The sequence below is a fragment of the Peromyscus eremicus genome, chromosome 18 (genome assembly GCF_949786415.1).
Source record: "Peromyscus eremicus chromosome 18, PerEre_H2_v1, whole genome shotgun sequence".
Lineage (NCBI taxonomy): Eukaryota > Metazoa > Chordata > Mammalia > Rodentia > Cricetidae > Peromyscus > Peromyscus eremicus.
In genome coordinates, this window is record NC_081434.1 from 41,055,224 (window position 1) to 41,079,895 (window position 24,672).

Here is a 24,672-nt window from a genome sequence, read left to right on the forward strand (position 1 = left end):
GAGGGAGGGGCTGGTTGCTTGCTGCTGCTAGTACAGTCAGTCAATATCATCAGAGACCTGAGAAGAATAAATTATAGCAGGAGGTATAATTAAAATGTATCAATTAAAAATTGACAGAAACTTCCCCATTATGGAGGTTGCTCTAGGCTCCTGTTGTCTCCATGGCTAGGCAGTGGTGTTGGGTCTTCAGCCCTGATATGGGACAGCGTTTAATCTTCAGCCACCACACAGCAGCAGGCCTTCCACGGTCAGACCCAGGTCTGAGAGATTTTCCTGTAGAGGAGGAATGTGGGGGACTGACCGTTGACCAGGCTGAGTAGGACAATCACCCTGAAAGTGTCTCTATAATAGGAAGCTTTTTCTTTAACATTTTAAACCATATTCTGCAGAACTCTGAAGAGTTTGAGGACCACTATCTATTAAGTATACCTGAGTTTAGGCTTAACCTTGAAAACACATACAGGAAACTAAATAAAGCTTGCTACTAAATGAATTACATAATAGTTTGTAAGTTTGTAGCTTTCATAAGATTACAGATTTACAGACTTATCTCTGTAAGTTTGAGCCTTAAAATTTTGAGTTGAAGATTTAAACCATAAATACAGCCCATAGAGAGACTGGGGACTTTTACAGTATACTATTATAGAATATCATAGTTTCCTACATGACTTAGTTTATCCAAATAGCTAAAGCTTAACAGAGTGAACAAAGACAAAGAAGCTAGGCAAACATTACTGTGAACCTGAGTAGACCCTAGGAATGTATAAATCTTATTTACCAAATGTATCTTATTTATCGAACGTATGCTGTTACTTATATAACTATTGTAGAAGTCTGTTGTTGAACAGTTAGCAAAGACATAAGTAGTTAGGTGTAAATCTCTAAGCCAATTTTTGTTATTCTGAGTAGATCTTTATAGCTTTAAAATTTTATCATCATACAAAAATCCATACTGGTCCAAAATATTTTAGAGGTCTGTTCTTTCCTAAGTCTGAAGGGAGAGACAATGATAAGCAGAGGGCTCAGTAAGACTGGGAAGTTTTGTAATTGTTACTTTATACCATGTTGCCATCTTAAGATGGTGACGTCACATGGCATGCACTTTTTTTTGTAGAGGGCAGAAAGGCCTTGTACTCATAGAGAACACTAAGAGAACCAAGAATGTTAATCATGCAGGAGTGTCTCCTCAATGGAGGAGATAAAATCAAATACCTCCATTCCATCCGGAAAGCTGAGAGTGGAGGTTGTTAATGACCCGGTGACCTTTTTACTATCTGAAGGGACAGCCCCCACCCTAATCCCCCAGAATGATTATTCCCTATGACTCTTCCCTCCCTAGACCATTATCCATCCTTAGGGGAGATGTCACACATTCGTTATGGCCGGATGACCTCTATGCTATCCTCAGAGACCACACTAGATTCTAGGTCTTTTAACTAAGAAACCCACCCTCATGGTCATATGTACTTTGTAAAAAGAGTTTCTGTGTAGTCACATCTTAAGCTTTATTGTACACCTGGAATTGGAATTATGGGAATTTTGTTAACTGGAGACCCTTTTCCAAATTATATTATGTTTAAATATACCTACAATGAACCATCTGGGGTTAGGCTCCCTGAAATCTGATCCAAGTTGGTGAAGTCAATCTGCACAGGGTTTTCATTCTTATCTCTTTGAGCAGTTCACTTCCCTGTCTGACACCTGCAGGGATCCCCTCACTCTTTAACCTTAGTAAAGATGGCTGACAGTCACATGGTTGCTTCCATATTGATGAGGTCATCAGCCAAGATGCAGGAGAACCACATGGTTGCTATTTAAAAACATGCATTTTCCTAAACAAGAGTAGAATCTAAGTTACATACACAGGATATTCTAGACAAGAGTTGAATCACATATATACTCATGTATAGATTTTTAATTATAAGCTTTTTTGTTATAAGTTTAAATCCAAATTTTGTCAAAGATTTTATAGATATTTAAACCATACCCAAAGAACTTACAAATCCTAAGACAGAGTTTACAGCATAGTCTTAGATCTTTTGATGTTGGGCTGTGGTTGTACATGCCTTTAATTCCAGCACTCAGGAGGCAGAGCGGATCTCTGTGAGGCTAAGTCTACAGAGTGGGTAACAGGTCAGCCAGAGAAACCCTGTCTCAAACAAACAAACAAACAAACAAACAAACAGAGTAGGAAGTAGAACCTTAGAGATAAGAGACTTGGAAACGTAGAGCAGAGCAAGTTTAGATATAAAAATTTGGGATCATTTGTTTGTGCAGTGGCAGTTGTTACGATTTGTGAGAATTCAGAAATCAAGTGTGCCAGTTTTTGGCCATTGATCTATACAGAAGCCAAGCTGTAGTAATAAAGCCTGAGTGCATGGAGGAAGAAAGCAGAGGGAATTTCTATAAGCTCCAACAGGGTGCTGAGAGCAGAAGCTGGGGGGGGGGGAGCAGGGAGTGGGGGTTTTGGGTGGGTGCCAGGAGGGATTAAGAAACAGACAGAGCAGGCAGATCCCAGGGGTTGGAGGAAACTTTAGGAGGAAGCTGAGAACAGAAGTTTAGGGCTGCAGTTTCTAGAAGGAAGAGATAAGGAAACTCACAATGTATAGACCCAGGAAGGCTCACAAGAGAGAAAGATCAGGTAGAGTGGGAGGAAGGAAGGAAAAGGGTCCCAGGCTGCTGAAGGCTGGACTGCAGCTCCTGGGGAAGAGATGAAGTGAGACAAGAATTTCCATGGGGCATCCCCAAGCAGAATGGGAAACTCGTCAGATTGAAGAATGTTCCAAATCATAGAGGAAAGGCCTTGTCCTTGTTATTGGAGCCCAGTGGGGGCAAGAGGAGCTTCCTGGCACACTGGTGTGGCTTTCGTAGTAACAGTAAACAAATTCAGGTAGGGGTGACACTTATCCAGAAGAGGAGAGGGGAGAGAGCAGGAGAAAAGGGAGATGTACACGTGGGTGCAGCAGGCCAGAGGAGAAACACGTACAGAGTGTAGAGGTGCCCATGTGGAGGGCATAGCAGGCCAGAGTCTGGAGAGACACTTACAAGGAGTAGACTAGAGGCAAATGGTTAGAAAAAAGGTGGAAGGATGTAATCAGAGGCTTTTGTCTGTCCCACCCAGTCCCACAGCCACTTTTAAATAATCACTCAGAGGCTTATATTACTTATAAATGTTTGGCCAGTGGCTCAGGCTTATTACTAGCTAGCTCTTACATTTAAATTAACCCATTTCTATTAATCTATGTATCGCCACATGGCCCATGGCTTACCAGTTCTTTCACATCTTGCTTTTTAGGTGGCTCGAAGTGTCTGCCCTAACTCCACCCTTCTTCATCTCTGTCTTCAGTTTGAATGTACCGCCTAAACTTATTCTGCCTCGCCATTGGCCAAACAGCTTTATTTATCAACCAATGAGAGCAACACATATTTACAGTATGCAGAAAGACATCCCACAGCAGAAGGAAGCAGTAGCTGAAGAATCTGGCTCTAGAATTTGGAATCCAATCTTATGGGTGGCAGAAGCCAGCAGAAACAAATGATCCATATATATCCTAGGAGAGTCAGATCCGCAGCTTAGTTCAGAATGGCTGAGCTCCCTAGAAGGGAACTCATTTATGACATTCCCCCAGGTTTCAGCACCAGATGAATGAGAAAAAGAGGAAGAAGGAGGAGGAGGAGGAGAAGAAGAAATAAAAAAGGAAGGACATGGCTGCTCCTAGGTATGTTGGAGGAGAAGTTTATTGTAGATATGTGGGTCAGCATAGTCAGAGGCAGGGACATCTGGGGGAGTCCAGAGTGGACATGGCTAGACTGAGCTAGGCCTTGTGAGGACAGGGGAAAGGAGCTGCTGACCTCACGGGTGGCCTGAGCCAAGAGGGTAAAAGGTAGACAAAAGGGCCAGGTAACCAAAATGGCTGGATTATATAGTGAAGGGCAGCTGGGGGAAGGGCAGTTTAGGGTAGGGCGGGTATGCCAGCCATACCCTGTAATAGGTAGGACTAAGGGATGCTGGGAGAAGCTGGTGGCTAGCATCTGCTTTGATATGCTAATGGGCACCTCAGCCATTTGTCCAGGGTTTGGGACCCAACAGTATTCACACAAGTAGGTTTTACAAGACTCCTATGTGCCAAACACATGTCATCATTCATCCATCTACAAATACTTATTAAATACTTAATTAAATGTGAATCCCCATCCTCTGCTGTGGGACTACAGCTCTGGTTTCATTCATGGAAAAATAAATGAGTGTCTATCTCACAGGATTTGTGTTCAAACATTACAAAATATTTACCTGTGGGATGGCCAGTAAAGGCACTTGTCACCCAGCCCAAAATGAGTTCAGTCCCCAGGACACACTTGGTAGAAAGAGAGAACAAACATCCTGCAAGCCATCCTCTGACTCCACATATGTTCTGTGGCACATCCACACACATGCACATACATGCACACACATGCACATACATCCACACACATGCACACATGCACACACATGCACACACATCCACACACAATATATATAATAAAAATTTTGCTGGGCAGTGGTGGCGCACGCCTTTAATCCCAGCACTCGGGAGGCAGAGGTAGGTGGATCTTTGTGAGTTCGAGGCCAGCCTGGTCTACAGTGTGAGATCCAGGAAAGGCCAAAGCTACACAGAGAAACCCTGTCTCGAAAACAAAACAAAACAAAACAAAACAAAAATTTAAGTATATCTAGCCATATGGTGAGAATTACTAAGAAAGCAGAGTTAAAAGTTTTGGGCCAGGTGTGGTGGCAGACATCTTTAATCCCAGCACTCAGGAGGCAGAGGCAAGTAGATCTCTGTAAGTTCAAGACCAGCCTGGTCTATAGAGTGAGTTCCAGGACTACAGAGCGAGACCTTGTCACCTTCCTACCCCCAAAAGAAGAGTTTCAGAGTGGGGATGGGGAGGCCATAGAAGGAGGGGCTTTGTTTCATTTGGAGTAAACATCCTCCTCAATTACAATAAAATCAGAGAAAATTTCATACCTTGAGCAGAAAGAAATAGGAAAGCAGTTATGATATGTAGGGGGAAATCCAGCAAACACAGATGTCCTGAGACAGAAATGAATGTGTTGTATTCAGGAGACATCAATAGGCTGGTATGTACCTCAGAGGGTACAATGATTGCCTGGCATACAAATGGCATGGGGGTGGGGTGGGGGTAGAAATAGAAACGGGCACAATCCTGTGTCTAGAATGAAGAGAAAGAGCCCCTGAAAGAATCTGAGTAGCAGTCCACTGTAAGTTTGGTTTCAGTGGGATTGTGGGGAGAAGAAGGACAGACCACCCCTAAGACAGTTCCTCATAAATCCAGGTGAGGGGTATGGTGGCCCAGCCCAGCCCTGGGCGTCAAACCGGAAACAGTAAGAAGGTGCTGGGCTCTGGACATGTCTGTTTGGAAGGAGAGGTAAAAGGCAGGATGCTCATGGAAATGTGGGAAAGGAGACAAAAGGATCAACTGGAAGAATGGATCTCTGTCATGGAGATGGATATGGGGGTTCATGAGAGCCATGGGACAGCCATGTCCAACAGTAGTAGTCCTGCAGTAGAGGTGCTGTTTTGAGTCATACTTCATGAACGATAAGTTGAGGCTTTACTCTCAGACTCCACATCCATGAAACAGATAATAACCTCCAGAGTTTGGAATTGAGGTGTAGAGCACTAACAGAACACTTGCTTTTGGGGGCTTCTTTCCCAGTACCCCCAAAAAGCAATGATAAACACTCCGAGTTTACCAATGCCTTGATATCAGAGAAGACAGTTTAACACAGGATACAACACCTGCATCTATGAAGCCAGGGGACATTTGAGGGGCCATAGTTTACAGAGCAGAAGCATCTTCTGAAGTTTGGAGGTGTTTACGGAGTCAATACAGGACATGATGTAAGGGGACATAATAATAGATTGAAATGGGAAGGATCAATAGTCAAGGGGAAAATTTTTTGGAATGGGGTTGAGAAAGGAAGGAAAGGGGCTAGAGAGATGGCCTGGGGGTAAAGCAGTTGCTATCAAGCCTGAGAACATGAGTTCAACTCCCCCAGAACCCACACAAAGCTGCGAGATGAGAGATGAGAAAGGTGAACTCCCAGAAGCTCCCAGTGCAGCTAGTCCTTCATCCATCCGCAGAGGTGAACAAGTGACCTTTTCTCAAATAAGCTGGAAGGTGAGACCCAACACCAAGGTTGTCTTTTGACATCTACCACGTGTCGGGACGTACCCATGCTTGCATTCACACACAGACACAAATACATGCACACACACCAAGGGAAAAGCAAAAAGAACTACTGCTGTGGGGGCGGGACATCCGGAATGACCAGAGGTGTTTCTGTTTGACAGCTGAGTCTCTTGGTGATGGACCCTTAACTGGGCTTTTCTCCCATGAGCACATGGATCATGGTCTGAGATGTCCCTGCCCCCAGTGTCTTTAGAAGGTGCTCTGCCCTGTGCACTCATTAGGTTTCTATCAACCTTGACCACTGAGTTCTTGCCTCCAGGCTTTAAGCTTCTTGTTCTTTTTAACTAGGAAGATGCCCTGATCTACACTCACCAGACAGATCGAGCCTCTTTGTTTCCACAGCAGCCATTGAATAATACTTAAACAGCATGCAAACCACCAACTCATGAAGCTTTCCACCTCTCAGAGTCCGTCAGGTATGTTATTACCTCATATTTGCTTGACGTTGCCAACCCTAAGTGAATTTTCCATAATTATCCACTTGAAACGAATGAATGAACTCATCTGGAAGTTCTTCTGTTGATGGTGCTTTTACTTACATTTTGGTTTGGATTCTGGTTCTACTCCTAGTGGAATAATTCATTAATTAAAAAAAAAAAGAGCTAGGTAGCTCCAGCTGGCCTCAAACTTGAAATCCTTCAGCTTCAGTCCTCAAGTGTTCTGGATTACAGGCTTACACCACTGTGCTGGATGTTATTTATTTAATTTCGAGTTTAATCATAGGATGCTGGAGAGACGGCTTAGTGGTTAAGAGTACTGGCTTCTCTCGCAGAGGACACAGGTTCAACTCCCAGTACTCACACAGTGGCTCACGGCTGCTTAACTCCAGTTCCAGAGAATCTGATGCCCTGTTCTGAGGGACACATGGCAAACAGACATACTTGCAGACAAAACATTCATATAATATAAATGAAGATATTTAGTTTTTAAAAAAAGCATTTAACTGCATACTACATGCTTTAAGCTGCCTTGGTTGAGTTTTTGCTAGGACACAGACTTTCTGTAATCACCCTGCTTCTTGGTAGCTGGCATTGCAAACCTGTGCCACCAGGCCCAGTTCCTCTGGCTTATCTTCAAAAATATGTGAAATATGGGGACTGAAGAGGGGGCTCAGCAGTTAAGGACACAAGGCATACTGCTTTTCCAGAGCACCTGAGTTCATTTCCTGGCACCCACATGGTGTAACGCCCACAACCACCTGTAACTCCAGCTCTAGGGGACTCAACACTCTCTTCTTGCCTCTGGGGACACTGCACACATCCACATAGTACACCCACATATACATGTAATTAAAAATAAAACCTTACAAAAAATCCTAATAAAGAAGCCAGAGCTGGGTGGTGGTGGCGCACACCTTCAATCCCAGCACTCAGGAGGCAGAGGCAGGCAGATCTCTGTGAGTTTGAGGCCAGCCTGGTCTACAGACTGAGTTCCAGGACAGCAGGACAGCCAAGGCTATATAGAGAAACCCTATCTCAGGAAAAGGGGGAAAAAAAAAGCCAGACCTGGTGACACAGGCCCATGTCCCAGCAACTCAGGAGACTGATTCATGAGGATTACAAGGCTTGCCTAGGCTAGATAATGAATTAAGGCTAGCCTGGAATTTCTATCTTTAAACTAAAAGTTTTATTTTAAAAAGCAATAAAGAAGCTGGACAGTGGTGGCACACACTTGGGAGGCAGAGGCAGGGGAATCTCTGTGTTCAAGACCAACCTGGTCTACAGAGTAAGTTCTAGGACAGCCAGAGCTACAGAGGGAATCCCTGTTTCCAGAAAAACAAACAAACAAACAAACAAAAACAAAACAAAACAAAACAAACAAACAAAGAAGAGAAAGAGATGGGACTGGAAAGATAACTCACTAGGTAAGAGCACTAGCTACTCTTGCAGAGGACCCAGGTTCAATTCCCAGTATCCACATGACAGCTCACAACTGTAAGTAAACCCCAGTTCCAGGAGATATGGCTCCCTCTTTTGGCCTCCAGGACATCATGCACACATGGAGTGCACTTACATGCAGGCAAAACATTAATACACATAAAGATAAAATCTTAAAAAAAATCCAAGTGTGGTGGAGCAGGCCTTTAAAGCCCAATATTCAGGAGGCAGAGGCTAGTATATATCTGTGAGTTCAAGGCCAGCTTGGTCTACACTGTGGTTTAACTAAATCTCAATTGTTCGATTTTACCAAAAAGACTTGGGAACCAGACGCTGGAGTGAATATCTGCTAGCTCAGAGGCAGAGTGGGTACCCAGATGACCCTCCTCTGCTGATGTCCCAGAAAAAAAGGCCTTTCTCCTACACCATCTCTAACAAAACGCTTCAAACTGAATGTCCTTCCCTTCTACTTCCTGTGGGTCTATGTGTCCTCCCGACTCTCTCTTATTCTCTATGGTTTTTTTTTCTTCCTGTAAACTGGTTGCTTGCTCTGCCTCTTGACCCATGGGTTGACTTTATTTAATCCTGTTTACAATATTCAAGCAGAAAGCTCTTGGATTAAAGGTGTATACTAGAGCTGAGCCACACCAAAACTAGAAACAGGTTTTTCTAGTAAATAATACAGTGTTGGGGTTCTCAGTGTGATAAAATATACTCAACACTACATAGTGAGTTCAAGGTTAGCCAGGGCAACACAATGAGACACTGTCTCAAAAAAAAAAAAAATTCCTGGGTTGAATTCCTAGTGCACCCCCATCAAAAAGAAAAAAGAGGGAAAATGCACCCATTTGGAATCTGCAGAGTAGGAATACAAGCATTGCTTTTACAATTTATCTATAAAAGTAATTATAGCAAAACAAGCAGAAGAAGAATGGAAGAATAGGGACTTAGCAGGTGCTTTGTACTCTGCCGAATTCCTGCAAGCAAAGAGGTACAAAGATGTAACTGCCCACAGCAGGTCTCCACAAGCCATCTCTGGCCTTATCCCTTCCAAGTTCTTGGCTAAATAAATCTGAAGTTCATACCCACTGTGTAGTGTTCTGTTTGGGCCATTTCAAAGGGAGTAGCAGATATTATGACCATGTGAAGGTATTTATTTTATGATAATGGAGACCTCTCTGTCCTGGATAGGGCCTGTAACTGGAGGGCCTATACCCGCTTGTAATCATCATGTGTAAACTTGCAAAACATTCTCAACAGGAAATAGATCAAAAGAGATTGCAGCTGTAGGATGAGGAAAAGAAACAGTACAAGCTGTACACAGTTTGCCAACCGGGAAAACAAGCGCGTCAGCTGGTCCTCTCCTTCAGCCGGTCCTCTCCCACAGCTCAATTCTTGTATGTGCCCCGCTCCAGCTCACGTCTGCTGTGTTGTCTTGATCAGTCCAGAGTCACAGGAACAGTCTTTTCTGCCAATTGAAGAATTAAAGGACAGGAAAGGAACGTTCCTGAAACCTTGGGAATCCCAGCAGAGCTGTTACAGAATATCTGAGAAATCGGGGACCTTCCTCAGGGGTCTTAGTTTTGTTGGTAAAATCATTTAAGAATGGACACCAACAGAAGCTGGGGGACAATTTATTAGGTTTAAAAGGAAAACTCCAGGTGAACCCCCAAGCTTGAAAGGAGAAGGAGAATGGAGAAGAGAAGGAACAAACCCCATGTTGCCTGAGATAAGGCCTCAAGGAGGTCAGTCACACAGTGGCATGGAGCCACATGCCCTGGAGGGGAGCTTTGCAAAAGATAAGGACGCCCAAAGCACATCCTCTGGTCAGAATCTGAAAAAAAAAAAAAGAAGAAGAAGAAGAAATAGGCCTCAGAAAGGCAGGCTGGCTTGGGAGCACCGCAAGGCAGCTCAGGTAGTGGAGACATGTTAGGGGGTGGGAATTCTGGACAGGAAAAGCAAACTACCTTAAGATGAAGCAGTCTTCCTAGTGGTGGTCTGCTAGCCAAGTCCTCACCTACCCCAGTGGATTAACTCTTTAAAGAGGAGACAAGGGCATGTCTCCACCTAGAGGTAGGCTCCATCCTCTACAGTATGTCTGCATTGTAGTAAACATTTCTACCAGAATGCAGGGCTAGTGTCCTAATTCTCAACGTATTTTATAAGTACTTTTGAGCAGAGGCTGAAAAGCCAGTGTTAAATGCATTATTGTCCTAGGACAAGATCCTAGGAACTTTACTCAGGAGAAAAATTGAAAAGGTATGGAAGTAAACAAAATTGTTTTGACTTTTTAAATAAACAATACAGTGGTTGGGGATGTAGCTTGGTTGGCAGAGTGCTTGTGTAGTACACAGGCACAAGGCCCTGGGTTTGAACCCTAGAACTACATAAACCAGGTGTGGTGAGTAGAGACAGGAGTATCAGGTCATCTTTGGCTACACGGTGAGTTTGAGGCCAGTCTGGGTTACTTGAGACCTTGTCTTTACAAACGAACTAAAACAATGGAGTTGATGGTGGCAAAAGCCTGTGATCCCAGAAATCAGGGGCAGAAGTAAGGGGACTGATGTCATGGCTCCTCCTCCCCCTTTCCACCCCCAGCTCCATCCGGTGTGGAGGAAAGCATCCACCTCTTTCCTGGAACAGTTCTTGGCAGTCAGCACAGCCTCATTTGTATGTCTCTTTAACCACAGCACAGGCCAGGCAGCGGCCATCCTAGCCCACTTGGGTCCCTATCCCGTGCGTACTACTTTCAGGGATCGTAACATATTCTCTAGTCCCTCAGCCAGTTTGGGGGCATTCCTGTACTTGTGTGTGTCTGTGTATGGTGTGTGTGAGCTCAGATGTGGCCCAAGACAAATGTTCAAGTGATTGGTTGCAGTTTTGTTGTGAGGAAGGAATATGACAAATAATTTCAGGCTAAAAATGTCATTGAAGAGTATTTCGGATGCAAGAAATGAACAATAAAAATTTTCCCACTTTTGAAAAGAAGAAATATATATTCAAGCCTTTTTTTTTTTTCTTTGAGACAGGGTTTCTCTGTGTAGTTTTGGTGCCTGTCCTGGAACTCACTCTGTAGACCAGGCTGGCCTCGAACTCACAGAGATCCATCCACCTGGCTCTGCCTCCTGAGTGCTGAGATTAAAGGTGTGTGCCACCACTGCTCGACATATTCAAGCCCTTTGATCATATTTTAATTGTGTTATTTGGGCTGGTTGATAGCTCAGCAGGTAAAGGTGTCTATAGTTTTTTTGATTTGTAGGATCAACAAAGTGGAAGGAAAGAACTGATTCCCTCAAGTTGTCCTGGCTTCTACACCCATTCCATGCCATGTGCCCAACCCCCGTCCCCAGCACACAGTTTTTTGAGACACAGATTTACCCTGCCGCTCCAGTTGGTTTAGCTCTTGCTATGTGGACCAGGCTGGCCTTGAACCCACAAAGACTCACCTGCCTCTCAGCCTTCTGAGTGCTGGAATTAAAGGAGTGTGCTACTACAATTGAAGTAACTTTTACATATTCACTGCAGCTCCTTGTTCACAGCAGGCATGAGGTGGAACTCAAATATCTAAGATAAAAAAAATGTGCTGTTGAACTAGCCCTGGTACAAAGCCTGTCTGTCTGTAATCTCAACACTTTCGGATTGTTTGAGGATAACCTGGAGTTCAACATTATAGCCTGGGATATATATATATATATATATATATATATATATATATATATATATATATATATGGTGAGATCCTGTCCTCCCAAACAAATCCCTTTCCCCACAAAGAATATGTGGTACATAATTCAATGACATATTATTCAACATCAAAATAGAAAGAATCCTTTCCAGTAAACCTTGAAGGTTTTATTTTCAGTAAAATAAAAGTCACAAAAACAAGTGGTTTTTGATTCTGTTTATATGGAAAGAGAAGGCAGAACCTGGGTACCAGGGTCAGGAAAAAAGGAGGAATCAATGTTCAATGGGTCTAGTTTCAGCTTTTTAAAAAATTGTTTGTTTTGGTGCTGGAGACCAAACTCAGGCCCCCCCATTACACACTTTACCATTTAACTACCACCTGGGACAATCTTTTAGGATTTTAGATGAAAAATGTTTGGAAGGCTTGTTGCATAGCAATGTAAACAGTACTCATAATGCTGAATTTTGTGTTTACAATTCAATAGTAAATTTAACAGGGTCTGGTAGTCCAGGTCTGTGAAGCAAACTATTTAGGAGGCTGCCCAACCTTGACTACCAGCCCAATCCGAGTAACTCAGTGAAGCTTCATTTAACAAATAATTTAAATCAAGCATGGTGATGGGTGCTGGTAGATCTAAGTACACACTGAAGCAGTGTGGTTAGTTTGACGCCCACCTGGGCCAGTATGATAAAATAATTTTTTTTTCTTAAGAACAGGATAGAGCAGCTGGGTATGGTGGCTCCCACCTATAATCCTGGCCATTTGAGGGACTGAAGCAGGATTGCCACAACTCAAGACCACAGAAATCTCCCCAGACAAGAACAAAAATAAAATAACAAAGGCCTCACACTGCGTTCATCGGCTTGAATTTATTTTACCAAACCAAGCCCTGCTGACGCTTTTCCAACAATAACAATAACAAGGGAGATCCCCGGGCGGGGGAGGAACAGCCCCCACGGTGCTTCTGCTTCCGCAGCGCTCCGCCCACGCTGTGTGCTCCCCCACCCCCGCTTCCGGCCCCGCCTGCCCGAGGCTCCAGCCCCGCCTCCTGCACGAGCTTCCGCCCTGTCCCCCCCCCCCATTGTCGCCGCCCACCTCCGAGTTTCCGCCAATTGCCGCCTTGGCCCCGCCCCCCGCCCCCCGCCCCCCGCCCCCCGCCCCCGCGCCTCCGTCCATCCGGGTTCACGTCTCTCGTGCTGTCTTGCAAGCATGGAGCTCCACGGCGAACGCGTGTCCGGCCCCACAGCTTCGTCGTCTTCTGGAGACTGCTCGGAGGTCACGGTGTCCAGGGAGCTGCTGACCGCGGGGAGCGAGGGTTCGGGAGGTGAGCGGCGGCGGAGACAGGGCTGGGCTGGCGGGGCCGGGACGCTGCGGGGGGACCGAGGACTGACAGAGCCCAGGACGCTGCGGGGGGACCGAGGACTGACAGAGCCCAGGACGCTGCGGGGGACCGGGGACTGGCAGAGCCCAGGACGCTGCGGGGGGACCGGGGACCGGCCGAGCCCAGGACGCTGCGGGGGGACTGGGGACTGGCAGAGCCCAGCGTCTGCGGGGGGGACCGGGGACTGGCAGAGCCCAGGACGCTGCGGGGGAGCCGGGGGCTAGCAGAGCCCGGGATGCTGCGGGGGCACCGGCGACGCTGCCGGGGAACCGGGGGCTAGCAGGGCCCAGGACGCTGCGGGGGGACCGGGAGCTAGCAGAGCCTGGGACGCTGCGGGAGGGGGGGGGCTGGAACCCGGCTGGGGTACCGGGGACGCTGCAGAGCTCGGGTCGCTTCGGTAGGGGGGGCGGGGCGGGGCGGCATGCTGAGGAGCCCGGGAAGCTGCGGGGGACCGGGGATGCTGCAGGGTCGAGCACATTGGTGGTGGTGGGGAATGCTGCGAAGCTTGGACGCGGGGGTCGACTATGCTTGAGGACCGGGACTGGCCCACCCGGGATGGTAGGTAACAGATGAATACCATTTTTAATAATTTTTGCCTTAGGCACTCACTACCTTAGTGTCACCTTGGTGGAGGGAGACTTGTGTGCGGGAAATCCACTCAGCATTTCAGATAGTGTGATACAGAAGAGAAAAGCGTGGGAGAAAGAGGCAGGCGGATCTCTTGAGGCCAGGACAGCCAGAGTTATAATGCGTGACACCTTGTCTCGAAAACAAAAAGAAAATTTGTAAGTTGAAATCCTTACTCAGTGGGGCTTTTATGAAAGTTGCTTTCTCTAGGCCTCTGTTCCCACATTTTGATTCAAACAGGTGAGACTGCCCATAGAATTTCAATGAATAGAATGCATAAAAGTTCTTGGGCCTGCTTATTAAGTATCGTGGACATGATTTAAGAATCCAGTGTGTCTGAAGGAGTTACAATAACGATTGCTAAAGCTTGTGTAGTGGCAGTGTCAGGAATTTACAAACTCAAGCCTCACCGCTTGCGGAGGTATCCTGATGACCCCGTTCTATGATGAAACCGGCAAGGTGTTACCCAGATAACTGTGGACACTGGCAGGAAAGCAGCAAAGCTGGATATTGACTCCAAGCTCTGGCTTTCCTCCGAACTTGACACTAATCAAACCGCTAGGCTTTCAGGAGACTTCGGAGGCTCTTGGGTCATCTCTGCATTGGGAGTGACAGGCTTTTTGATTTAGAAAGTAAAGAGATTTTCTGTGTGTGAAAAGCAGAGTGGGCAAAGGCTTGAGTGGTCAGTGTCTGTCCCAAAGCTCTCTGGGTAAGCTGGACAGTTGGTTTGTTTGGAATGGGTAAGCGGGACAGGTGCGAGCAAGCACAAAATTCTCCAGGGGTGTTTTTGTTTAGATTGACGCTTTCTCGCAGACAAGTATGTTCTGTAAAAGAAGAAACGTGCTCAGTGTGGTTCAGTTTGCCCAGTTCTGCATAGCTTGTAACTTTTTGGTTCTATTTTATGATCACAGGTATGTAGAGGGGAGGCTCTTCTCTCCTTTTATGTGGGTAGTGGGTGGAACTAAGGTCTTCAGGTTTGGGAGGCAAGCCCCTGAGTCCATTGAGCTGTCTTTGTTGGCCCAATTTCTGATTTCTGTTTCTTTTTGGAGACAGGATTTCTCCAGTGTAGTTCTGGCTGTCCCGGAACTTATTCTGTAAACCAGGCTGTCGTTGAGCTCAGAAATCGCCTGCCTCTGCCTATTAAAGGCACGTGCCATCACCTCCTGCCATTTCTGACTTTAAACTCTGTGAAGACTATCATTGCAGGTCCACGTTCTGTTAACTTCATTATTTAAACTTTATTTATTTAATGCCTGGTGCCTGAAGAAGTCCCACGGTGTCTAATCCTTTGGAACTGGAGTTACAGATGAATATGAGCACCATGTGGGTGCTGGGAATCAAACCCTGGTGTTCTGCAAGAGCAGCTGCTGTGAGACATTTTACTATGTGGCCCTGGCTGGCCTGGAGCTCAGAGACCCACCTGCCTGTTTTCTGAGTGCCAGAATTAAAGATCTGCTCCACAGTGCCAGCTTATTAGTATTACTATTATTATTTTTCTGAGTGCCAGAATTAAAGATTTGCTCCACAGTGCTAGCTTGTTAGTATTACTATTATTATTCCCCCCCCCCCCCCCCCACTGAGACAGGGTTTCTCTGTGTAGCTTTGCGCCTTTCCTGGAACTCGCTTTGTAGACCAGGCTGGCCTCGAACTCGCAGAGATCCGCCTGCCTCTGCCTCCCCGAGTGCTGGGATTAAAGGCATGAGCCACCACCACTCGGCTTACTATTATTATTAATCTAGAAGGTGGAATCAGATGTACATTTGTTACAGATGAGTGATGGAGATGAGTGAGATGGACTGAACAGAGGAGGGGGAGATGGTTGTACATGAAGAATCAAAATGTTGTAGAAGAGTGTTTGCCCCTTCTCCCTCAAGGTATCGAATGGTCCAGACTGAAGACAGTCACAGGAGCTGTTGCTGATGTCCCCCTCTCACTGTTCTGCAGGGCTGAGGGTCATCCCAGCACTGAGTTGCAGTGTATTTATGATGTAAATTGTGTGTGTTTTCAGGTATCTGGGACCAATTGCTCATCAGCTCTAAGCCTCATTCCAAGAAGACTTCTGCTCTTCAAACAGTTAGGATGCAGAGGAGCCCTTGTAAGTACTACCTTTCCACTCTAGGGGGCGCTCCTCCAATTTCGGCTAATTAGTCCTTTATTTGATGGAATAGTCTGTCTTCATGGCTTATATCAAACTGTAGAGTCAAATACAGCAAGTCTAATATTGTGTAAGTCATTGTCTGAAGAAATAGGATTTTTCGTCTTGATCCCCTGCCTGCACTTTTTTCAGAATACATTTTTTTTTTTTTCTTTAAACCGAAAATAATGTTGCTGGCTGAGTGAGATGTCCCACATCTGCAGTTGGAAGGCTGAGGCTGGAGAATTGCAACATGTTGGAGATCAGCTTGGGCAGTTATCAAGACTTCACTTGTTTGAAAAAAGCATTTATTGTTCACGTTTTAGAATATTAAGTTTGGTTATGGAGAACACCACTATTGGTTAACTGTTGTGACAGTCTATGTAGCATAGAAGTGGCCTCAGAATTGAAGCATTCACTCCTAAATTAAAACATTTTCTTAAATAGTGTAAAGAGACTTTTTTTTTTTTTTTTGGTTTTTTGAGGCAGGGTTTCTCTGTGTAGCTTTGTGCCTTTCCTGGAACTCGCTTTGGAGACCAGGCTGGCCTCGAACTCACAGAGATCCGCCTGGCTCTGCCTCCCGAGTGCTGGGATTAAAGGCGTGCGCCACCACCGCCCGGCCAAAGAGACTTTTAAGATAACAAAGGAAGCTGGGCAGTGGTGGTGCACGCCATTAACCTCAGCACTTGGGGGATAGAGGCAGGCAGATCTCCTGAGTTTGAGGGCAGCCTGGACTACAGATCGAGTTCCAGGCCAACCAGGGCTACTCAAAGAAACCCTGTCTTGAAAAAAACAAAAGAAAAAAAAAAAGGATATAGACAGTAAACAAGCTTCTGGAAGTAAATTTGCAGGAATCCCAAGACCCCTTCCCTAAGGATTACATCCACAGTAATAGTGAAGCCTAGCTGCATGTGACTCCTGCAGGGAGCTGCAGGGAGGCAGCTTTTATGAGTTGTCACTCTTGTTGCTCTGAGTAAGCCCAGTAAACTCACTGGCTCACTACGTTGCTCTTTGGGGGAGTCTTTGCTTTAGTCTGTTGTTAGAGCCCTGTCTAGGGTGAACACATGTTAGTTCATGTCTTCTAAAGGCTAAACTAGAACTCCCTATGTAGCTCAGGCTGGCCTTGAACTCATTGTGACCCTGCTGCCTCAGCCTCTTGAGTTGTGGGATTGCAAGCATCAGTTGTACCCCTCACACCTTTACATGGTAAATCTTGTTAACAATACAAACTAACAGAGCCAGCCCCCTTCATTAATCACACGATAATATTGCTGAATTGCATGCTGATAAACGTGCTCCTCGTTGAGACTGTCGAAATAGCTTTCATAAAGTCATCAGTGTCTGTGTAATGGGCCCTTCCCCTTTATTTTCAGAAGTCCAGTCAAGATCTTTCTGTCTCCGCCTTCCCAGTGCTCGATGCAGTAATGTGCCTTGTTTTTTGGTGGTGGTGTTACAACTTGAACTTAGAACTTTCGTCAGGCTGTGCACGCACTCTTGTGCTGAGCTGTATTCCCAGCCCTTTCTGTATTTCTTTTGTTTTTCAGGACTAAATTTCTCTGTGTAGCTTTGGCTGATCTGGAACTTCCTGTAGACCAGGCTGGTCTCAAACTCACAGAGATCTGCCTGCCTCTGCCTCCCAAGTGTTGGGATTAAAGGCGTGTGCTGCCGCTGTCCAGGAGAATTTTTCTGTTTTGAGACAGGGTCTCTTTTAAGTTGCTTAGGCTGGCCCCAAACTCCCTCTGTAGCCCAGGCAGGCTATGAAGTTGAGATTTTCTTGCCTTGTACCAAGTAGCTGTGATGTATGTGCTTTCACTAAAAGGCCTAGCTATTTATGTATTTATCTGTTCGTTTTAGAGGCAGGGTCTCAAACTTCACTGTGTATCTGAGAGTGATCCTGACTCCAGATTTTCCCACCTCCCAATTCTAGGATTACAGTTACTGCTGCCACGTCTAGCTTTAGTTACTCTTTTTTTCTCTGCTCCTGGACAGTCTTCCCGTGTTTATCCCTGGCTGGTCTAGAACATTCTATATAGATCATGCTAGCCTCTAACACAGATACTCCTGTTTCTGCCTACACTGGTGTGTGCCACCACACCTGGCAGTTATTTGCTCTAGGAGAGTGCTCAGGCTAAGAGTGCTTGTTAAGAAACACGAGGAACAGAATTCAGATCCTTAAAACCCACTTACAACGCTGTGTGGCCACATGAACCTATAACCCCTATGGTGTTGGGGGGCAGAGACAGAGTCATTAAAGGACTTTTAAATTGACCTCTGAAACTTTTCAAGCCAGTCCTCCATCATCTGCATTGCTCTCTCAGCATTCTTATCTTCCAGACTCCCACAGAACAGGTCGCCAAACTTTGAATACTTAATGGTTTTAACAGCCCAGAGTTCCAAAGTTTTTCCACAATCCTAAAAATGCATGGTCAGGTCTGTCACAGCAATACCCCACTATTGTGGTACCAGTTTCTGTCCTACAGTGACCAAAGCAACTTGGGGAGGAAAGGTTTATTTGGCTTACACTTCCGTATTACTGTTCATTGCTGAGGGAAGTCAGGGCAGGAACCTGGAGGCAGGAGCTGATGCAGAGGCCGCAGAGGGGTGTCGTTTACTGGTTTGCTCATCCTGCTTTCTTACAGAACCCGGGATGGCACCATCCACAATGGGCTGGGCCCTCCCCCACTGATCACTCACTGAGAAAATGTCCTGCAGCCAGGTCTTGCAGAGGCCTTTTCTCAGTTGAGGGTCCTTCCTCTCAGATGACTAGCTGGTGTGGAGTTGACTAAACTAGCTAGGATGGTGGTGAAATTGGATGCATTAAATAGAATTCAGAATTGCAAATTGAGTGAAAGCTCAGGTTGAATACCAGCCTTGTAGAATTTTATACTTTCAGGATGGAAGAGAAACACAAAACATTTGAGTAATAATTGCTGAAATGTGTGATCTTGTTGCTTTGGGAATTTCGAGATTGAGAATATAACTGATTGGCAGAGCCCCTGGCCTAGCAAAAGTAAGGCCCTGGTTCAATCCCCAGCGATCTCCCCTTACCCCCCCCCCCCCCCCCCCCAGGCAGTTGAGAAGCAAACGGATGTTAAGAGTTGATGGATTGGGCTGGAGAGATGGCTCAGTGGTTAAGAGCACTGACTGCTCTTCCAGAGGACCGGGGTTCAATTCCCAGCACCCACATGGCAGCTCACAGCTGTCTATAACTCCAAGATCTGACACCCTCACATAGACATGTCTGGAGGCAAAACACCAGTGCAAATAAAATAAAAATAAATTATTAAAAAAAAAAAAGTGGGTGGATTTATTGTTGCTCTGCTCTGAAGTGTTCGACCGGGAGTTGTGGAGTCTGGGATTTACTAACGTCTGCATGCTGTGTTTGCTCTCCACAGTGTTAGACCAGGTTCAGGCCTTCCTCCCACAGATGGCCCAGGCAAATGAAAAGCTACGAAAGGAAATGGCGGCTGCTCCAGCTGATTGCTTCAATATTGAGAATATTGATGGGACATCCGGAAACATCATACAGATGGTAACTGTGCCCTATTTCTGTTTCATGGGATGGAGTTAGTGTGCTTGTCACCAAAACGGGAAAGAGTGATACTTTGAAATTTTGTTCTAAAATAAAAGGTTATTTTAAAGTTTGTGAACACCTTCACACAGGCAAGATGGTGGAATGTACTTGGGAGTTGCACAGTCACGTTACCCTGTTTTACTTGCTGTTCAGTGCTGAGCACAGCTATTGACGTTAACAAAGAAGCAGGGCTTGGTACAGTGACGGCCACTAACCCTTTTGTAAGGGAAGGGCTATATATTTGGCTCAGAGTTCAAGGGGACCATTTTTTTCATGGTAGGAAGTTGTGCCTGAGGCTCCGTCTGTGGTGGCAGAAGCTTGTGGCATGCTACAATTTCATTTTTTATTCAATACTTTTTCCCTCTTTTTGTCACTTTGAAAGTATAGAAACCATTCTTAGTTGAAGAGCTGAACAAAATTAGGTAGCAGGCAGGATTTAGCCTGCTGGTTGTAATTTGCTGACCCTTGCTCAGAAATGTAAATCCCATTAAGGCAAGAGTTGTGGAGTGTTTTTGAGGGAGTGGGTTGGGGGGCAGCCCTTACCTGTGGCCCAGGTTGGCCTCATTGTCATTCCTGCCTATCCCCACTGCTGGGGTTACAGGTTGGGATGGTAGATGTGTCACTTAAGTCTGAAGTGTCCAGTGTCGTGCCTGACTCCAGGCCAGTGCTTCTCAACCTGTGGGTCTCGACCTGCCTATTGGAAAACACAGATATTACATTATGATTGTAACACCAAAATTACATTTATGAAGTAGCAGTGAGAATAGTTTCCTGGCTGGGGGTCACTACAGCATGGAGAACTGTGTTAAAGGGTCACAGCATTAGGAAGGTTGAGAACCACTGCTGTAGTCCATTTTTTGAGCGAATGCTGTTGGATGTGTACTAGGCAAGAGGAGTCCCCTTTTGTTTTTTAATTTCATGTGCGTTGGTGTTTCACCTGCATGTATGTCTGTGTGAGGGTGTCATATCCTTTGGAGTTACAGGCAGATTTGAGCCACTGTGTGGTTGCTAGGAATTGAACCCAGGCCCTCTGAAAGAGCAGCCAGTAAACTTAACTGCTGAGTCATCTCTCCTGCCTAGGAAAAGCATTTTTAAAGGCATAAGTAAAATCAATCTTTCAAACTTCTCTTACGATGTATTCTGGCACCTGAGAACATGGACGTGCCATTTATAATTAAGCACACAGCCCAATCTGCGCTCCAGAATTTATAATGGATATTGATAGCTTCCTCTGCTGCTTTTATTTAAGAATTACTATTTTTTGTGTGCACGTCAGTGTGTCCGGCACCTAGGTGGGTGGGTGCACGTGGGGGCCAGCAGAACCAGAAGAACGTTAGATTTCCTGAAGCTGGAGTTGAGGTGTTAGGAGCCACTTGGTTGGTCATGGGTGCTGGGAACTGAACTGGGGTCCTCTGGACAAGCACCTCGACCTGCCGAGCCTTCCCTGGGGCCAGCTGTACTGCTTTATCTTTTCTGGTTTCTTGAGACAGGGTTTCTCTGTGCAGTTTTGGTGCCTGGCCTGGATCTCGCTCTGTAGACCAGGCTGGCCTCGAACTCACAGAGATCGGCCTGCCTCTGCCTCCTGAGTGCTGGGATTAAGGCATGCGCCACCACCGCCCGGCACTAGCTGTTGCTTTACTAGAACATGTTACAGAACTGCCCTGAAGTAGATTTCTCAACCTGACACTTCTTACAGGATGTGGCCTTATTTGAGATGAACCGGTCAGATTCAAAAGAAGAGGACAGCTCAGAAGAGAGCTCACAGGACGGCTCTGAGGACAGCTCAGAGTCTGAAGATGAAGACTGCATCCCCTCCGAAGTCACCATAGACACCATAAAGCTTCCGAATGCAGAAGGTGGCAGAGGCAAGATTGAAGTTTTAGACAGTCCGGCAAGTAAAAAAAAGAAGCAGTGAGATAGGCCAGTGAAAAGAGGCAGGTCCTCCCTACCTGCGACTGGGGGAAGGTGGTTCTGGGGTGATGGGTCCAGGGTCCCTGTGATGCTCTTTCAGTGTCAAAAAGAAAAATTCGCAAGTCTGGGTGTGTTCTAAATAGGAAGTGTTTCGATCTTGACTACAGAGAGGGCAGCACCCTTGGGTACTGAGAAGGGAAATAGGGAAGAAATAACTTTTGATTGGTTGGTTACATGAGGCATTTGCCTAAGTTGACATGGTCTGAACAGTGTGGCCTGTGACTCAGTGAAGCCCATCTACACTAAAATCCGGCTACTAGTTAGAACATTCCCGCTTCCAAATTGAGGGTTTTGGTTTTGGTTTGTTTCTATACCAAGGCAGATTGCAGTTTGTTATATAGGAACTGGGTACTAGAGACCAGCCCAGAATAATGGCCCCTGCCATTTAAGGTATGATGGTGGCTAGATTTTGTTTGTTTTGTTTTTGTTTTTGTTTTTTGAGACAGGGTTTCTCTGTGTAGCTTTGGTGCCTGTCCTGGAACTCACTTGGTAGCCCAGGCTGGCCTCAAACTCACAGAGATCCACCTGGCTCTGCCTCCCGAGTGCTGGGATTAAAGGCGTGCGCCACCACTGCCCGGCGATGGTGGCTAGATTTTATTAAAGGAAACCAAAATTGCCTTTTAAAGATTTGTAAATGGACAGCATTCAGATCCTGTAAAGGCATACTGAGCTCTTGCTGTAAAGAGGTTTAGTGTTTACAAATCTCTGTGTGCTGTATCACTGTGTGCTGCTATATGTATATGAATTCATGTAAACATTGTCTTCAAATTGTGATGGTACCGACAGCCGAAAGAATGACTCCAGTTCTCCAGTTAGTAAGCTTACAGAGTGGTGGGTGACGTGGGTAGCTGTTCTGACTCACCAGTCCTGATTGTGTTTTGTCAGAGCTAGCAAGTGCCAGAGGTGGGAGTATGAACCATCCCTCCAGGAGGCTACTTGAGTATAGGAGCATGCCCATTACCTGGAGGACATGGTAACAGCCCTCTCACTTCTGGTGGTTTGACATTCCATGTATTGATGCTTACATCCTTGCCTCCTCTGAGCCAGGGTCTCTAAAGACAGGTTATGAGGCCTGGACCCAGTTTCCCACCTTCCAGCGCTGTCTGCACCTTCTTCCATAGTCCTGAGCCTTAGAAAGAGGTATTATGTTCATCTTCCCCCCTGAGAACTGAGCCATTGGGCTGCTGTGCCAAAACAAGAGGAAAGACTACAGCCATGGATGCATACTCCTTAAGTGATACAGTCAGAAGGGCACATACCCCCATGGTAGTGACCTAAGCCAGTGGTCAAAAACATCTTGCACATCTGTGCAAGTATCACATCTTAACTGGGTTTTCTGGTATCCAGTGTCCACACACAGATCCCTAGCACAGCTGTGCATATACCCAGAGCCAGTCTGTAGCCTGTTTTTCCAATATCCAGGTTTCTTGGTTTAAGAAGCATCTGTATAGGTGTGGTTTGGAACTTGAAAATAAACTTAGGCAGGGCTTTGCTTAGATTTCTGATAATAGGGCTCCTGCCTAATGACTAAATACAGAAAGTTGGTATTCCTGTGACAAAGACAGTGGCTTCACATCTTGGTGAGTGCCAAGCTGCAAGACCACAGCTGAGGCATAAAAGAGTAAAGCATTTTTATTACCATGTACAGGAGAACAAAGGTTATATATTGTTCTCACACTGGACATGCTCCCCAACAAAGAAACAGTGGGCACTTGATTTGGGAAGCCTTCATGTAATAATAAAGGGAAGGCATGTTGGAGACTGATGCATTCCCTCCTGAGCATACTCAGTTAGGTCATAGCTCAAAGAGGAAAGGTGGCAAATGGGAACATCCTGAGGGACAGCCTACATCGTGAATGAAGATGAGATGGTTGGGGAAGGTTCTCGGGTGTTCTTAGGTTTGCATAACGAACACTGGATGGGTGGTTAGTGGCTGCTTTGGGATAACAGCTAGGTTACAGATAGGAGTTGGCTGACAGCTCAGAGAGGACTTGGAGGAGTGGCTGTAGATGTATCCCCTCGTACAGGAGTAGAAAGCCCTGTCAATGTGGTTTGCTTTACCTGTAGTACTCTTGCACAGCTCTATCCATGTACCTACTAATAGTAGTGTGTCTCTCATTCTGTCTTTCTAGGCACAGTGGGTCATAATCATAAATGCCCATGTCGGGATTAGGTCCAATTTCATGATGCCCAGAAGGTAGCACGTTAGGCCAGGTTATGGGTTCCCATTCTACCAGAAGCTCATGTTTAGAACAGGATTGTCATATTGGGCTTTTATTCATATGGGAGGGCCTCTGTTGATAGTGGGGAGATCTGTGAAATTTCTTCACTTTGACTGATGGAGGGAGCAAAATGTTTTACGGCATACCTACCTGACTAGAGAGAGAGTTCACCATGTGTGCAGTAGTCAGAGTATCATCATCATGGGCTACAGTGGTTGCCGCCCAATGCAAGAAGAGGCAGCTGCAATATGACTCCAATACACATAAATAGTTGAGAGGATAATTGTTTTAGTTTACTTTCTTATTTTTGTGAAGAGACACCATGACCACAACAACTTGTAAAATAGAGAATTTAGTTGTGTGCTTCCTTATAGTGTCAGAGGGTGAGTCTGATCATCATGGCGGGGATATGCCTCTGGGCAGGCATACAGATAAACAGGCAGAGCTCTGTAGCAGCAGTTTACGTCTGCTCTACAAACAGGAGGCAGAGTGTGAGACTGGGCCTGGATGGGCTTTTGAAACCTCAAAGCCCACCCCTAGTGACACCCCTTTTCCCAACAAGATGACACCTCCCAATCCTTCCTAAACAGTTCCACCAACTAGGACCCAACATTCAAATGTGTAAGGACCATTCTCGTTTAAACCACCACAGTAGTTGATGGGGTACATCTGTGTTTAGCAAAGCAGTGGTGGTCTTGCCATTGTTTGAATGTGTGATTTATTTGATCCCCGGGGTTTCTGACCCGATGGAGAGTTCTAACATGGAGTGGGCTGGACAGACAACTGGGAGAATGTTGACTTTACCTGTGCTGATTGCACCAACACTGAATTTGCTGTTACCCGTGTAACAAGCAGATAATGGAGCACTTGGGGTCCCTAGCAAAGCCAGGCTGTAGGAATAGGCTCCTCCTTGTGGCCTGAATAGTGCCCCTGGCACTGGCGGCTA

At 45.8% G+C, this 24,672-nt stretch overlaps 1 protein-coding gene across 1 annotated transcript; it reads left to right on the plus strand.

The window, feature by feature from the left end:
- Positions 1-12,970: 12,970 nt before the first annotated feature.
- Positions 12,971-22,259, plus strand: Nopchap1 (NOP protein chaperone 1). The gene is made up of 4 exons (XM_059245397.1): positions 12,971-13,141; positions 15,834-15,920; positions 19,355-19,491; positions 21,230-22,259. The coding sequence occupies exons 1-4, from the start codon at positions 13,027-13,029 to the stop codon at positions 21,446-21,448; spliced, it is 558 nt and encodes a 185-aa protein (XP_059101380.1). The 5' UTR covers positions 12,971-13,026; the 3' UTR covers positions 21,449-22,259.
- Positions 22,260-24,672: the final 2,413 nt, after the last annotated feature.

Excerpts from the sequence above, each read along its gene's own strand:
- Nopchap1 (XM_059245397.1), top strand. The coding sequence starts at position 13,027 with ATGGAGCTCCACGGCGAACGCGTGTCCGGCCCCACAGCTTCGTCGTCT. Across the intron at positions 13,142-15,833 it reads GGGGAGCGAGGGTTCGGGAG|GTATCTGGGACCAATTGCTC; the intron begins GTGAGCGGCGGC and ends GTGTGTTTTCAG. Across the intron at positions 15,921-19,354 it reads TAGGATGCAGAGGAGCCCTT|TGTTAGACCAGGTTCAGGCC; the intron begins GTAAGTACTACC and ends TGCTCTCCACAG.